The sequence below is a fragment of the Sebastes umbrosus genome, chromosome 6 (genome assembly GCF_015220745.1).
Source record: "Sebastes umbrosus isolate fSebUmb1 chromosome 6, fSebUmb1.pri, whole genome shotgun sequence".
NCBI classification, from domain to species: domain Eukaryota; kingdom Metazoa; phylum Chordata; class Actinopteri; order Perciformes; family Sebastidae; genus Sebastes; species Sebastes umbrosus.
The window spans coordinates 10,430,952-10,443,360 of NC_051274.1; the positions used below are offsets into that span (position 1 = coordinate 10,430,952).

A 12,409-nucleotide genomic window follows, 5' to 3' on the forward strand; every position below is an offset into this window, starting at 1 on the left:
CAGCACGCAGTTTATTTTGCCCACAAGTTGTAACCTCCTACCCATGAGTGCCCGCGGGGGGAACAAAGAGACTGATTCAGTGTGATCGCTGTGATGGCCTTGCCCTCTTTTTCCATTCTTCGTCCTGTCTGCTGGCAGCTTCCTCTCACTGCTCTCAGACACGTTACCCTTTTGAGTCTTAATTGAAAGTGTCTCAAGGCAGAAAAGGTCAAAGCTGTGGGGAGATGCGCTATATGTATAAGTGACCTCTTAAATGTAGCACAAAATATTATTTGCATCAGTTAAGATGTACAATGCAAAGGCTTTAACTCAGGGAATGCCATAGGCACTATGGGTGTTTATGGCAGTGTGTTTTTTTTCCCACTTCTACTGTTCACCCGTAATGGGACTTATGGTGGTTTGCAGTGGTGGAGGAAGTATTCTCTACTTGAGTAAAAGCACTAATTGAAAATGTTATTTAAAACAATCACTATATCCTGACAGTAGTGCATGACATAAATCATGTTCCTCTGAGTCCTCATGTGCTCATAATGGCAATTTGCAAGATTTTTTCACAGATTATCTCATGCACTACTGTGAGGATATAGTCAGTTTTATAAAAACAACTTTTTATCATATTTGCTTAAAATTACCTACTGCAGCTTTACGTAAAAGTATGTAAGTATAATCAAGAAAACGTACTTAAAAAAGTCAAAGTACTCAATGCAGAAAAATGCCCCATGTGACAGTTATACTATTATATATTCTATCATTAGATTATTATTACTCATGCATTAATGTAAAAGCAGGATTTTCACTGTGGTAGTTGGTTGAGGTGGAGCTCATTTTGAACTAATAACTTATGATTATTTTCATTATTGGAATAATCTGCTGGATATTTTCTCCATTAATTGATTGATTCTTTGGTTTGTAATAATTCTGAACATAGTGGGAAACGCCGTCACAATTAGAGCCAGAGCCCAAAGGGACACCTTCACAATGTTTATTTTGTCCAACCAACAAATCTCAACATTGTTAAATAGACATCATATTTGATAAGCTCTTTGTGTGTTTTGTATGCAGAAATCTTAATTTGCAAAGTAACCAAAGCTGTCAGATTAATGTAGTGCAGTAAATGGTACAATATTTCCCTCCGAGATGTAGTGGAGTAGAAGTAGAGAGTGGTATGAAAAGAAAAGACTCAAGTAAAGTACGAGTACCTCAAATTTGTACAGTACTATAAGTACAGTACTAGAAAGGCAAATATTGTCCACTAGATGGAGTTATCTCAATAGCCTGTAGGTGTCAAATGTGTTGTATTGTTGTGGATATCATCAAAACAATAATCAAAACTCCAGACAGTCTAATTTATTATTTACATCTAGAAACACATGTCTGTCTTCTTTTTTTTTGCAGATCAATGTCCTCCAGGCAAAGAAGAAATTTGAGATCCTAGATGCTGTAAGTCAACGCAGACACACACAAACATCTTTATAATGTATTCCACACACAAAAAGAGAGTCATCTAGCACTTCATAACGTTGCCTCTGTCCCACCCAGATGCTGTCCTTCATGCACGCCCAGTACTCGCTGTTCCAACAGGGCTACAACCTGCTGGATGAGATTGACCCGTACATGAAGAAACTGGCTGCTGAGGTGAGCTGCGTCACTTCCTCAGGCGCTCTGTCTTCATTTGAACTGGTTTGATCCTCATTGTTGATCGATATGTTGGATTGTTGATGTGATTTTGAGGGGTTTATTGTACCGAATAAAGACGCTCCCCCTTCACATTCAATAGAAAGGCTTCATTATGGTTCAAACACATGTTTTTATGGATGCACAAACATGTTATTGTGGACTAACAAGCAGGTTGACTGCTGCAGGAGAATCGATGCTCCATTATAAAACACTGACCTAACATGTCATTGGAGGCTTAGCCTGTGTTTGCAAGTGGAAACTGTTGCAGTCAGCTTCTCTGAATCACCCTTTGCCTCTCTGACAGTGCCTTTACTGCTATATATGTTAGAATTATCTCACTGCAAAATGGAGAGTTTCACAGGATGTATCTTTGGCTGGATGTCTCATCAGAAACACTGAACTTTTCATTTTTGTCTGTGTGAATGGACTTTCAGCTGGATCAGCTGGTGATTGATTCAGCCATGGAGAAGAGGGAAATGGAGCATAAACATGCAACCATTCAGCAGAGGGTGAGTTCCTGTTTGTTTTATATCAACCAAATCAAAATTGTAAAGAATTCCACCAAATATTTGCAGGTCTTGAAATGCCTGAATTCATTTTCCTCAAAAAGGAGGTCCTAAATTTAATTTACAAAATAGTTATAGGCAGAAACGTTAGTTATAATGTTTTTGTATCCGATTGTGGGCTGTAAAGAGATGTCAAATTTAAATGAACTGGAATATGAATGATATATTTTAATTTGTTAATCCATAAATCTACTTTCTGCTGCTTATCCCGGTCCATGCTGTGTTAATTTGATTAATTACATCATTAGGAATTATTGTTATATGCTGCTGGGAAGGACTGAATAAAATGTGATATAATAATAATTAATTCCAAGCTATATTGTCCCGACTGGTTTTGCATCATACTGTCATACTTTGGCCAGTTTGAAACAGTTAAAGTTAAATTGCGTTCTATGTGGTGTTAAAAAGGTCGTAAAGGCCTGAATTGTAGAATCCTGCATAAAACCCTGATATGACTTCACTATTTTCTTTCTCATAGGAAAAAAAGTAGATACAAAAAGAATCAATTTATTACATGTGAAAGAAATATGATAAAAAAAAGTTAAGGTTTCAGGCATAGCACCATCGTCAGCACAACTTCAGCTTGTGAGGAGTCTCTTCTACTTTTTTGGTCAGTGTGCAGTCATTATTTCCTATGAGATGTTAATCTTGGCTACCCACACCTGACACCACACTACTTCTTGAAAACCCTGGAGTCAAGAGTGCAAACCCTTTCATGTTTATTTGTCTTTGGTATTTCCCTGCAAGCAAATGACTGGGACAGTTACACATGCAGGTTTTTGACCCTGAAGAATCTCCCCTTTGTCCGTTCAGTTGGTATGTTGATACTGAGCTGTTCTGAAAGTCTAACAGGGCGTTAATGTGCTCACATCTCACCTCCAAGGCCCAGTCTGCCACCTGGCCCAGTGCATCTGTTGTGACTGGGGAGGGATTAGACCTGGGCAGCTGGGAGGTGTTTGATTAATCCCCCCTAACAAGGTCCAGGCATTGATTTAAGCATTAAATCAGGTGGAATTAAGTGTTTTTAAGAGATATTAATCCCACTGTTGTCTGATTGTCAGCACGTTAGCTACTGTTTGTGCTAATATATAAGCAGGAGCCTCTCTAAGTGCTCTTAGTCTGGTAAAATGCTGACCGTATGGTTTGTTGAGCATTTTTGGCAACTGAAATATCTCGATAAATATGAATTGGATTGATGTCAAATTTTGTACAGACATTCATGTTCCCCAGAGGATGCATCCTACTGACTTTAGGGATCCCCTGACTTTTTGTCTTGCACCACCATGACTTCATATTTGTCGTTTTTAGTGAAATATCTAAAATATTGGAAGGATTCAAATAGGCTCTTTGAGTATATTTTCTCTTGGTGCTCAAATAAATAAAGGGTAGGGTAGGGTGCACTCCCTGTCTGACATCTTGTTAGTTAATAATTCAGAAAGCCTCATTTCCAGCGCCAGGCCCGCGTCTGGCTCCCGTGTACCCCAGGATCAGTGACCATCTGTCAGACAGCTCCGGTCAGCGCTCTCCCTCCAGGCGCTGTGGATAGAGCCATGGGGAAGGGCCGGGTCACATGTGGGGCCAGTTATTGATCTGTTTTTGCCAGAGCTGTTAGACACTAAGCCTCATGCACCATCCATCACCAAGGGACGTGTACTGTAGTAGTAATTTAACAAGGTCAGGGAGTTGAAGCCACATTAAAATCTGCAGGGTATGAAAATATTGTGGTGGTGACGCGTGATGTTTTTTGTCGGCAGCTTCATTGCTGGAAGAGCAGTAAGGAGGATAATCAGAGGTGCATTGAGGCTGGAAGATTATTGTATTATCCCCACCTAAACTAGTGTGGTGGTCCTAACGCTGTATTTGTCTTTTCTTCTGCTCATATGTTCCCAATGCCACCATCTCCTCTCCTCTCAGACCCTCATGGAGGTGAGTGCTCCTACATTTGTTTTCCCATCTGAATTTTCCTTTTTCCTTGAAAGGTGTCTTTGGTTTCGTGTGTTGGGGGTGCGGGAGGGTGCAGCGTAGCCCACGTTGGTGTTAGTACAGGACATTAACAAACCCCTTTGAAGTTTTCTTCAAGCTGTAGTCGGACTCCAAAAAGCCTTGAGGGCGAGCTGAAGTGAAACGGGGCTTTGTTTGATTGGCCTGTATAGAAACCGTCTGTTACATCACCTACTGCCAGTGGTGCAAAGTAACTAAGTACATTTACTCAAGTACCACAATCCTAAAACATTTCCATTTTATGCTACTTTATACTAGCAAATATTGTACTCTTTACTTCACTACATTCATTTGACAACATCAGACAGTTATTTACTTTGTAGATTCACTATTATTAATACAAAATATAAATCAACTAATGAATTCTGATATATTATTACTAGGGCTGTCAATCAATTAAAATATTTAATAACCATTAATCGCAGGATTGGGGCTGCACGGTGCAGTGGTTAGCACTGTCGCCTAACAGCAAGAGGGGCCGTTCTGTGTGGTGTTTGCATGTTCTCTCCGTGTTAGCGCGGGTTTTCTCCGGGTTCTCCGGTTTCCTCCCACAGTCCAAAGACATGCAGGTTAACTGTTGACTCTAAATTGCCCATAGGTGTGAATGTGAGTGTGAATGGTTGTCTGTCTCTATGTGTCAGCCCTGTGATAGTCTGGCAACCTGTCCACTGTGTATCCCGCCTTCGCCCAATGTCAGCTGGGATCGGCTCCAGCCCCCCCATTTGCACATTTTTTATCTGTTCAGAATGTACCTTAAAGGGAGATTTGCCAAGTATCTAATACTCTTATCAACATGGGAGCGGGCAAATGTTGCTTTATGCAAATGTATGTATATATTTATTATTGGAAATCAATTAACAACACAAAACAATGACAAATATCGTCCAGAAACCCTCACAGGTACTGCATTTAGCATAACAAAATGTGCTCAAATCATAACATGGCAAACTCAAAACCAACAGGCAACAACAGCTGTCAGTGTGTCAGTGTGCTGACTTGACTATGACTTGCCCCAAACTGCATATGATTATCATAAAGTGGGCATGTCTGTAAAGGGGAGACTCGTGGGTACCCATAGAACCCATTTTCATTCTCATATTTTGAGGTCAGAGGTCAAGGGACCCCTTTGGAAATGGCCATGCCATTTTTTTAACTCGCCAAAATTTTGTGTAACTTCATAGCGTTATTTAACCTCCTCAAAATTAATGGCGTTAAATCATATTTACATTAACGCGTTATTATCGCGTTAACTTTGACAGAACTAATATTATTATAGATTAAGCTACCCGGCAGTATATGGACTTGTACTTTTACTTTTAGTACTTTAAGTATATTTTAACGCCAATATTTTGTGCTTTTACTTAAGGAAGAGTTTGAATGCAGTACTTTGACTTGTAACAGAGTAATTCTACACAGTGGTATTGCTACTTAAGTAATAGATAGATAGATAGATAACAGTGTAATTGTTCTTCTCATTCTATTTGCATTACAATTAACATATAATTTTTCTGAATCTGAAATATTACATGACAGATTTGAGATGTATTTTATATTTATTCATGCACAGCATGTCATTGTATTTTGTAGTTTTTAACCTTCGCTGCTTCTAGAACAGCATGGCCTACTTTGTTATTCTTCTCTCCTCCCTTTAAAGATAGATTTTTCCCCCCTTGCTTCTTTTCTTCCTCGGCACATCGAGCATGTGCAATAAGCTTTGTGTAAACTTACACAAGGCAAACGGGCAGCCTTTACTCAGTACAAGCAATAAAAAAAAACAGGAGAGTAGGAGGGGAGTTAAAGTGCTTCAACTGTCACTACTGCGGTCTAGGCACACAGTGCAGCAAAAAGCATCTAAATGCCAGAACCATTCATTTTTAACCACAGATTTAATGGAGAAGTCCTGTTCAAGGCAGTCAGTTCATCCCTGCTATTCTATATTCCTACGTTTACATCAGCAGCGCAGCGCTACGTGCCGCCCCTCGTGTGCGTCACTGGAGTTATTTTTACTGCTTGAAACTCCAGATGAATGTTGTAGTGAAAACATGATTGAATATGTTTGTTTGTGTGGTGCTTTTTATGATAGACAACAACACATCTCAATACAGATGTGAACATTCAGGAGGCAACAACTGCTGTCAGTGTGTCAGTGCAGTACAGTACACAAATAAATGTATATACATAATGTCAGTATATATAAAAAGATTTTGATAAGATTTATTGCTGAAATTAACAATTATCTCTTTATCGATTCATCTGCAGATTATTTTGTTGATTAATGATTTTGTCTGTAAAATAGTAATTGTAATTTCCAGCAAGACCAAATAGATTTATTCAATTTTCTAGTTTTATTCTGCCAACAGTTCAAAACTCAAAGATATCCAGTTTACTATCATATAAGTCAAAGTCAAAGCGTTTATTATCATGTGCACAGTTAAAACAAGTTTCCCTGTACAATGAAATTCTTCCTTTGCCTTCCGCTCTGAGTGCCGTTTACAAGGAAACACAAAGTATAACAAATACTGTAGGCACAAGAAAATACATACAGAAAGAAAGGGCACTATGTACAATATACAATAATAAGAAAGAAAATAAGACAATCGAAAGTATAAAATCCTCAAATTTGAGAAGCTGGAACCAGCAAGTGTTTGTCACTTTTGCTTGAAAAATGGCAGCAGCAATTAATCGATTATCAAAATAGTTGCTGATTAATTTTCTAATTAATTTTTTGACTAATAGCTGCAGCTCTAATAACATTATATCATCAGAAAAACTTCCCATGACATTCCCTGTGGAGAAGCCAAAAGCCGTCCCAGAAGTTGTTTGAAATATTCTCATTCTTCAGGAGAGAAAAAGGAGGTGCAACACTTGCTATGCAGACGAACAACACATTTATTCATGAATACGTGACGTTTCAGCCCTGGGGCCTTCGTTAGATGAGGTCATCAGAGGAAGAAAGGTCTGAATCTCCTCATCCTCAACATGCCTTTTGCACTCAAACACAGCTCTTTAGTGGAGTCAGAGAAAACTTTATTTCCAGCTGAACACAGAGAGAACTGTGTCCAAATGAAAGCTTTCTTACAATAGTGCTCGAGTAGCCGTCAATCTGTGTTCACATTTGCCCCCAAGGACTGTTGCTAAATCTCATTGTTTAATTTAAGCATTAAAGGGATAGTTTGGGTGTTTGGAAGTGGGGTTGTATGAAGTACTTATCCATAGTCAGTGTATTAGTGTAGTGTACATGACGGTCGGCACGCCCCCAGTTTGGAGAAACAGACAGGAGTTACCGCACAGAAGTAAAGCAATGAACTGCTGTGGACGGGGCCGGCAGCAAAACGTATTTTAGACAACTAAAAAAATCAATATCAGTTTTAGTGTACGCTATATTTAGAATATTTTCTCTGCTTTACCTTGCCATCAGACTGCCCTTTCTGACGGGGAACTGAAGCCGTTGTATTCATCTATGCTCTCGCCAAAGCCACCAGACTCCATTGATAAAAACAGTAATTTTACTTCACAGAACACAGGAGTTGCTGGTCTACCGCTGCCTCGATCGGTTGGTTTGTCTGTGTTATTGTGTGACTTTGGTGAATCCAAACTATCCAATGTAAATATTATTAAAAATTAATTTAATGTTTTTTTCAATGGAGTCTGGTTGCTTTTGGCGAGAGCATAGATAACGGCTTCTGTTCCCCATCGGAAGAATAGATATAATGTATTTATTTTTATATAAATTTAAATATAACATAGATAATAATGTGTAGTTGTCTGACTGCAAGGTAAAGCGCTGAAAATATTCTAAATATAGCGTACACTTCAAATGATATTGATTTTTTTTTTAGGTGAGCCCCGTCCACAGCAGTACATTGCTTTGCTTCCGTTCGGTAATTCGTGTCAGTCATTTGCTGTAGGTACCTCATGCAATCCCACTTCAAAACACCCAAACTATCCCTTTAACTTGAGATTGTCCGATCACCACAGTTTGGGCTGTTTGTTGTTCAATCACAGAAGACCTGGCCCTCTTTGTAAAGCGTCCTTGGGTTTCTTGAAAGGCGCTATATAAGTCCAATTTATTATTATTATTATTATTATTATTATTGTTATTAAGACTGTGAACTGTCTCTTATGATCAATGCCTAGTATTTGAAAAGACTTTCTCTGGGCTTTTGTAACTCTGTAGTGAAGTCGACCTGGTCTGTTGAGGTTTAGCTGAAGAGCAGATGTCAGGCAGGTACTGTATGTTCAGCAAGACGGCGCAAAGCCGGTCTGCAACAGATGAAAGCTTGTAGAGATAATGAGACGCAGACGGATCCTGTAGAAGATAAACAAACATCACAGCAGTAATCAGTGCTACCAACTGGGCTCACCATTTGGCATTGGCGCTCTGCAGCATACAGCCTGCGGGTCGACCTGCGTTACAGTACGGCAGCAGGTGGACGAAGCATCAGGACATGTTGTCTGCATCATCCAGTGTTTCTGCTGCTGCACACGACACAACACAACAATTTGCTTACTTGCTTCCAAACATTTGGAACGCCGCTGTTTCCCAGCTTGTTCAATAATTCACTGATGTTCAGTTTTCGTCTGCGTGACGTGGCATCATTAAAAATAGATGGTCTTTGTTGTAGGCTTGAGAGATTGCAGAGTACCACCCAGTGCACATCTTGTTTCAGTGTTGCCTTGCATGTTTGTGATGTTGTATTAAAAAAAAAGAGAGAGGCGTCTGACAGCTGAAGGTAAGCTGCATCCACTTCTTACAGATTCAATACTAGTTGTGAGTAGAGAGTAAATCAAAGCCCTGAGTTGTAATTGTTTGGTGATCTGGGCTGCCTGCCAGATAGATTCCCTCTGGGTCAACAGGGGACTGAAACTCCCACCTTCCTAGGCGAGGGAGGTGTGTTTAGGGAGTTGTAAAACTGAAGTGTCAAAGCTTGTCTTTGGGTGGAGAGCAGCTACAGTACTACATAGTGTAGTCCACTATTCTTCCACAGCACCCTGCCACGGATACTTTGGCAGCTGTATGCTAATTTGTCCTAATCCCAGAGAGGCTCAGAGGGCGACAGGCAGGTGGCTGTAGTGGAGGGCACACATGTCAGTGTTGGAATTATGCACCGCACTGCAGTGAAACGATGCGTTAACCTCCGCTGTGAGAGAGTGAAGGCAGACATGCTTCTACTCTGAGACAGCTGTTTTTCAGGAGTCGATTTCTATTTATTTTTTTTTGCCTTTTTTGTGCTTTTCGATGTTGCTGGAACACACTCAACGTTTGAAAATGAAGATCCTTTGCCGGTGGGACCACAGTTTGGTGGGTTGATTTGCATCACATTGGCTGTTTGTTACTTTAGTGCATGTTCTCGTTTTGGTTATCATGATATTTAACTTTATTCTAGGAGTGATTATCTTTCTGATTATTTGTTGTCATGCCTTGAGAGAAACGTCTATGGGTTGTAAAGCAAGAGAAGTTGTACTGCTGTAACTGTTAAAGGCTTTCTATCACAACTATACTTACTCTCTTCATTTCTCCCTCTCTGACTCCCTGCCATTACTTTCCCTCGGCACAGTCTCTCTCTCTCGTTGAAATCCGAAAATGTTTGGAGTTCCCAGGTGTAATGCTCGGTGACGCATGTGTACATTTTAAAATAAGTGTTATCTAATGCACACTGGTGGATAGGAGCATAGGAAAATGCAATCATGTGGACAAAAAGGTTGAATTCCTGCATATTTTGTGTAGTATTGGACTTTTTACTTCATATTTCAGTATCAGGACTTGATTATATTGTTCTTTTCGTTATGAATAGGTGTATAATTTGTTTTTCGTAAAGGTTATGAAGATAACAGTTTGGTTATGATATTCGGGCTGTTTATTGCCTCCCCTTGCACCTTTTTTGAACCATTGATTATTTTTGCATCGCCAAATCTTTTATAGTTTAAAAATCTTAGGGATGCACCGATTTATCGGCTGAACATCGGTATTGGATGGTTTTTGCTTCGTTGACTGCAATCGGCCTATCGGCAAATAAGATGTTGCATTCATTTTGTGCCTGCTGATTTAGTGACATTTCATTTATGTTTCACAAAATGTTTTTTTTGGGCTGTGTAAATACTGAAAACTAAATTCCTCTCATTGAGTAGGTAGTTGTAGACAGGTTTAAGGGGCTTTTTAAGCAGCTATTTTTCATGTGAAAAAAGGTAATATTAAAGCTTGTTTCATAAATGATTTAATTTGTGCTCATTCAAGATATTAATGAAGGGCTGAATGACTTTTTTTATAATGAAGATGTCTTTGTTTCCCTGGCACCAAAGGGGGAATAAATGACAACAAAATAAATACCAACAAAACATCGGTTTCGACTGTCGGCTAAAACAAATGTTATGTATCGGCCCATAATTTTGCAATCGGTGCATTCCTCCTTTCATTTGTATTCAGCGGTTTCCGACGAGTTGTTTGTCTCATTTTAAGGATATTTTTGTTGATTTATTGATGTGCCATTTTAAGATTTAGTCCCTCATTTTAAAAGATTGTTACGTACTTATACTTAAGTATATATAGTATACTTCCTGTTTCATATTGTAAATGTGATGCCTGATGAAGGTCAATGACTAAACCGTTGTGTCTCTCATATGTGCTGTAATTCAACCCTTTTATTTTTTGCACATGTATACAAGTTAAAATGATGATATGGTGGAGAGCAGCGAGTCGTTCCATTATTCAAACATGCAATAAGTAGTTAATGGTGTGCTGGGAGCTGCTGTGTGTGTACACACACTCCCTGTTATGAAACAGGAGAGTGAATGAAGATCAATTTTTATTTAGGTCACTCCCGCAGACACTTTCATATATTCTCGGGTAAAAATTGTTTATGTATGATACATCTCTGCATTTTAAGCGTGCAGCCGGAATTGACTCTGGTGGGAAGACAAGGTCTTTTCTCTTTGCTGCACGCATGTGATGTTCAAATTAGATTTGGGATAAGTTAATGTTCTGTCCCTACCACATATTATATTACCTCTGAAATATAGCTTATTAGTAGTCTCAGGACATTCTGTGTCATACTTCCTTCCTTCCTTCCTTCACATCAAAACACTGATGTTTTATTGTGTTTCCTAAAGACCTTCAATTTAGGAATGACTCTGCACTTGTACCACTTTCTGTTGGCTAGCATTAAAGTGCTACATGTCAGGTTGGAAGTCATGAAAAGGTTGGAGGCTAATTTCACATGAATCATACTGTGTTTATGTAATAATTTGCGTCACACTCGCTGCATCTGTTGAGTTACGAAAGGCCCCCGTGTGCCACGCAGGAAAATGGCATGCAACTCCTATGTATACATGGACCAACACGTGACCGTTACTCTCTACATGATCGCACAGTGTATGATGATTTGGTTGTTTAATGCACTGTATGTACAGTACGGTACAGTGCACATCGAATGCTGCTGGTATTCCAGGAACAGCACACATGCAACCTCTTCAACTGCAGAAAAGGGTTTTGTTTTGTTTGACAATTAAAAGGTTAACAACAACTTTTGTATGACAGTCAGGGTTAATATTGGGGGTCTAAATGTCTCTCTTTCTCTTCTCTTTCAGGACTTTTCGTATGACGACTCTAAGGTGGAGTTCAACGTGGATGCTCCTAACGGTGTGGTGATGGAGGGCTACTTGTTCAAGAGGGCCAGCAATGCCTTTAAGACTTGGAACAGGTAATAAATATACTCATTTTCACACAATACACAGCATCGTGCTGACAAAAAATAGATAGTTTAGAAAGTCTAGAAATATATTAGACTTTATTGATTGATAAGTTTAAGTATGTGGGTCAAGGTATGCATAATAAGTACACTTTGTTACAAGTGTTGTTAGTAGCATTTAGTTTGTTTTATATACTGTTTTTATAGCTGGTTTTGTTTTGTATTTCCTGGTCAAAAATGGCACTCGTTCTCTGAGTCATAAATAAGAAATCTGAACACAAAGACATGATATGCATATTTTTAGATTCGGCATATTATTAATAGTGCCAATTTGCCAAAATGTAAACATATATATGCAAAAAAAAACAAAAAAACGACAGCTAACTGACTCCATGGCAACGTTGTACTTCCTGTTGACAAGCATGGAGTTGGGGTTGATGTCAGACTTTGAAAACCTCTGCAGTAATAATACAATCTAAG

The 12,409-nt window shown here is 39.1% G+C and overlaps 1 protein-coding gene across 6 annotated transcripts in view; it reads left to right on the top strand.

Moving 5' to 3' along the window:
• Positions 1-12,409, top strand: part of LOC119489437 (arf-GAP with coiled-coil, ANK repeat and PH domain-containing protein 3-like) — an 89,230-nt gene that overhangs the window by 58,611 nt on the left and 18,210 nt on the right. For all 6 annotated transcript variants that reach the window (XM_037771861.1, XM_037771864.1, XM_037771858.1 and 3 more), the window contains exons 7-11: positions 1,396-1,440; positions 1,540-1,635; positions 2,112-2,186; positions 4,158-4,169; positions 11,829-11,941. In XM_037771861.1, the coding sequence (XP_037627789.1) occupies positions 1,396-1,440; positions 1,540-1,635; positions 2,112-2,186; positions 4,158-4,169; positions 11,829-11,941 (341 nt within the window). The remainder of the gene's footprint in view (positions 1-1,395; positions 1,441-1,539; positions 1,636-2,111; positions 2,187-4,157; positions 4,170-11,828; positions 11,942-12,409) is intronic.